General features: G+C 42.3%; 1 protein-coding gene across 1 annotated transcript; it reads left to right on the top strand.

The window, feature by feature from the left end:
• The first annotated feature begins 2,373 nt into the window (after positions 1 to 2,373).
• On the top strand, positions 2,374 to 3,540 carry LOC143028030 (uncharacterized). The gene has a single exon (XM_076189673.1). It carries the CDS (start codon positions 2,374 to 2,376, stop codon positions 3,538 to 3,540), a length of 1,167 nt encoding a protein of 388 aa, XP_076045788.1.
• The last annotated feature ends 1,460 nt before the right edge of the window (positions 3,541 to 5,000 follow it).

Raw genomic sequence — 5,000 nt, 5'->3', positions numbered from 1 at the left:
TGCTTGCTGACGACACTGTCCTAATGGTACGGTCAGAGGCAGCAAAAAAAAAAAAAATACACGGGAGCAACGAGCGATTTCGCTCGGGAAAGTTCCAATATCGCTCTTGCAAATCCAATAGCGGGAGCGATCCCCCACAAAGAAAATTGCTCCCGCGGCAAGATTCAATGTTTTTCATGCATTATCCATCATTTGGCAATCCCTGAATCCCATCACCATTGATGAAAGGATCAGAGCAAACACAACTTACCCGTGATCAATCATTGCATTATCAATCGATATCATAAATGCAACGCATCAATCAACTTTAATTTGTTGATCTACGTACGTATGTTTACGCGGTATAGCTGCTAGAGTTCAATGGCTTACCTAGCCTAGCTTCGTATCAGCTGCATGCGCGCGTATACTATAGTACATGTTGACTAGACTCTACACGACTATCGTGCTACATAATGTCGCTAGTTGCAAATTGCATGGTACCTGTATGCAGGGAAGTTCATTGGTTGCATGCAGCTAGCTACCCAATCAACGCGCTGACTACATGTACAATGCACCATACCCAATACCACATGTACACTGTACATATGCAAACTCGCTCGAGGCCTAGGAGGGAAACTGGGAAATCCCATTTATAACCTCGTTCGCGTATTTATGAGAAAACAAAATAGAATTAAATGTTTGGTTAGTAATTGAAAGTAAATAAGTTTAAGTATAAATATGGAGGAGAATAAAAAATACAAAAAATAAAAAATTATTCGTTAACTAGCTTAGGTTTACGGTAGCTAGATCTACATTTGTACGTCACGTCCATGCCAAACTTTCGATGATCGTACATCATGGAGCGATTTCTAGTGAAGCGAGTGAAGATGAGTGAAGATGGTTTGCCCTCAGATTCAGTCTTTTCAGAATCGAGGGAGAGTGTTTTGACGGCAGGAACCACTTCTGGACCAGCAAAGCCTAATTCAAACTCTACGGGCAAAGGCCAAGGAAAACGAAAACCAGTAAAGCATGAATCTACTATACGCTCGTGGAACCTAGATTGGCTTGAAGTGGATCGGGGCAGTGATGGTACTCTAACGGTGTATTGCAAGGCTTGTCGTGCATTTCCACCCCCAACCACTGCCAGTGGAAACAGAGGCGCTGTGTCTGCCGATCAGTTTCACCCATCCCCCTCCCTCCAAAATTAAAGGTTGATTTGTTAAGAAGAAAAAAAAAAAAAAAAAAAAAAAAAAAAAATATATATATATATATATATATATACATATATATATATATATCATGCACATGAGTAATGAGTTAACCTTCCAATAGTTTGAAGGAAATCGAACCTGCAAAAACATGGCTCTGGAAGTATCAAAAATGGCTCTGGTAGAATTTAGAAAAAAATGAAAAATGGCTCTGGAAAAAAAATATATATATATATATATATATATATGTATATATATATATATATATATATATATATATATATATATATATATATGTATATATATATATTTTTTTTTCCCTGGTCAGAGGGGGGTTAAAACAGTTAGTGACGGATTTTTGGGAAGGTATGCGATAGGGAAAATTTGAAGGTACACGTGGGTAAAAGCAAGTGAACTTGAGGCGACGACCAGGATGAGATGAATGGGTGGGATGAAGGGTGTAATGACCAAGAGGAAACTGATACGCTGATGGGCTAGCCCGAATAGCCCGACATCGTATCAGTTTCCGAATATGCTTCCATCGAACTCCTTGTTAGTCTTAATCGTGTTTGCAAAGAATCAGAATGGAACCATTAATGTGATTATTAAGATGTATATATATGTATATATATAGTGCATACACACACACACACACACACACACACACACACACACACACACACACACACACACACACACACACACACACACATATATATATATATATATATATATATATATATATATATATATATATCAGATCATTTTTATGACAGTCGCGCAAGGATTCGAACCTGCTGTACAAGACGACAAGAGGCCCCCATGACTGCCGCCTTACTCCGTTCGACCATTGATGCGGCAGTCATGGGGGCCTCTTGTCGTCTTGAACAGCAGGTTCGAATCCTTGCGCGACTGTCACAAAAATTATCTGACTGATGTCGCTGTCCACTAGCGAATTTCTCATATATATATATATGAGCTTTAAGGAGAGGTTTTAGTGGCTGGGTATTGCCAGTACCCAGCCCTTTCCGCTCAACAGAGCTACCGCCAGTTTGTCCGCGACTGCTTATTTGTAGTGGCTGAAAAGGTCACTGACTTATTCGCAGCTAGCCATAACATCGTATGGCCGATCCCCTATCCACAACCGAGGGGACGCGCCCGATGGGGGATGGTCGCCCCACACGGGATGCATCCACGCTCCAAGCATTGGCATCAAATTTATTTCATAATCACTCGCAAGGCTGATCTCCGAGACTTCTTGATTACCAGAGCCCTCAGAGGCGCTGAGTGTTGGACGGATCACAGATCAATTCGGTCTATTGTGTCTTTCCAAATTCGCCCTCCAATACGCAAGCAAGCTAAGAAGAAAAAACAAATTGACCGAGCATTGTTTCATAATCAGGATAAGCTGACCGAACTCCAAACAGCATTCCACAGCATTATTTCCCAACTACCAGAACCAATTACTTTTAACCCAACTCCTGAACAAATTGAATCCGACTGGAAGACTTTCTCAGACTCGATCTACTTCACCCTAACAGATACCCTCGGATTCTCAACACGCAACCACCAAGATTGGTTCGACCAAAGTCGAGCAGACATCCTAGATCTGCTAAGGAGGAAAAACAATGCCCATTTGGCTGCCCTAAACAATCCAACTTCAAATTTGCTCAAACAAAAGTTCAAAGCACTGAGACAGGAGGCACAAAGGGCCCTTCGTAGAATACAAAATCAATGGTGGTCCAATAAAGCAGTTGAAATCCAGCAATATGCTGAATTAAACGACCAGCAAAATTTTTATAATGCCATTAAAACTACATATGGTCCAACACAAAGCACCACAGCTCCTTTGATGTCAGCTGATGGAGCTACTCTGATCAAAGACAAAAATGGCATTCTAGATCGCTGGGTTGAATACCTAAGCAGCCTTCTAAACCAGAACAACCCCATAGACCCTACATTCGCTGACCGGCTTCCTAACTTACCATTACTTAATAATCTGGACCTAACACCGTCCTTCACCGAGACCTTAAAGGCTTGCAATAGCCTGAAAAACAATAAAGCACCAGGCCCTGACGGAATCCCGGGAGAGCTCTTCAAGTTTGGTGGCCACATCGTGATGAAACGCCTCCACTTGATGATTCAAATTTTCTGGGAGGCTGGCTACATACCTCAGTCCTTGAAGGACCCCCTGATTGTAATGATCTACAAAAGGAAAGGCCAGAAATCGGAATGCGGGAATTATCGAGGGATATCCCTGCTTGACGTTGCGGGCAAAGTATTTGCACGAATACTTTTATTCCGTCTACTAGACAGTGTGGCTTCAGAAAAGACAGAGGTACCACTGACATGAACTTTGTGGCTAGACAGCTGATGGAAAAGAGCAGAGAGCAGAACCAAGATCTATTCATAGCCTTTGTAGACCTTGCAAAAGCTTTCGACACCATCAACAGGGAAATGTTATGGAGGTTGATGGTTAAATGTGGCTGCCCACCTAAATTCATGGCCATCATCAGGGCTTTCCATGATGGTATGACTGCCCGTGTCTGTATGGGCGGAAATATCTCGAACTCATTTGCTGTTACCGTTGGTGTCAAACAAGGGTGTGTTCTTGCACCTACTCAATTCAATATATATCTAGCAGCCGTTACTCTACTTGCAAGGTATGAATCTGATGTAAACGACAGCGTAGCCATCAACTACCGCCTTGATGGTAAGCTGTTCAACCCCCAGCGTCTCAAGGCTAAGACAAAAGCCCGCACTGCTTATGTCTTTGATATGCAATATGCTGATGATGCCGCCTACCCTGCACTTAACCCTCAATCTCTTCAAAGAAATTTGGATACAGTAAATAGTATCTACTCAGCAGGTGATCTGGTTGTCAATGCCAGTAAAACTGAGGTGCTCCCAATACAACACAACACCGCCGTCCCAATACCACCATTTACCATCGGTGGTGAAGATTTGAAAACCGTTGAGTCTTTCAAGTATCTCAGCAGCATTCTCTCTGCAACTTGTGACACAGAAAATGAAATCCAGACCAGGATTAGAGTGGCAAGCTCAAGCTTTGGAAAATTATCCAAACGCGTCTTCCTAAACCGTGATCTAACTGTGTAGACTAAAATTAAGGTTTATCAGGCAATCTGTCTATCCATCTTACTATTTGGCAGTGAAACTTGGACCTTATACAAGGCCCAAATCAGAAGACTTGAAGGGTTTCATATACGCTGTCTTCAATCTATACTTAACATCACATGGCGTGACCGAATCTCTCATATAACTATCTTACAAAATGCTTCAACCATCAGTATTGAATCAATGATAGTACGTCGCCAGCTCCGGTGGATCGGTCATGTGATCAGAATGCCTGAATGTCTCCTCTCACGTCAAATACTATACGGCGAGCTGAGGGATGGAAACCGCTTTCTGGGAGGACAAAAAAAGCGGTTTAAAGACCAAATAAAGGCCACCCTCAAACAATGCAACATCTCTGTTGACCAACTTGAAACTCTGGCCAGTGACCGAGAAAGCTGGAGATTAACAGTCCATCAGGCTGTCGACATATTTGAAGCTGCTCGCACGAATATCAGGATCGAGCGACAAAACCGCAGACATGAACGCATGGCACGAGGTCTTGTTAACCCGGCACAAGGAATTCCCTGTCCCACTTGCGGTAGGATCTGTGCCTCCGAGTTTGGCCTAAGAAGTCACCAAAGAATTCACCTTCAAAGAAACTAGATCCTAAAACTGATATCAAAACTACTATACCAAAGATGTAATAAGCATTAAACCATGATTAATGCTGATACTGCT

This window comes from Oratosquilla oratoria, chromosome 9 (assembly GCF_046742065.1).
Source record: "Oratosquilla oratoria isolate Oo_2021 chromosome 9, ASM4674206v1, whole genome shotgun sequence".
Lineage (NCBI taxonomy): Eukaryota > Metazoa > Arthropoda > Malacostraca > Stomatopoda > Squillidae > Oratosquilla > Oratosquilla oratoria.
The sequence above is the reverse complement of the archived record's forward strand: the minus strand, read 5'-3'. Positions and strand labels throughout refer to the sequence as shown.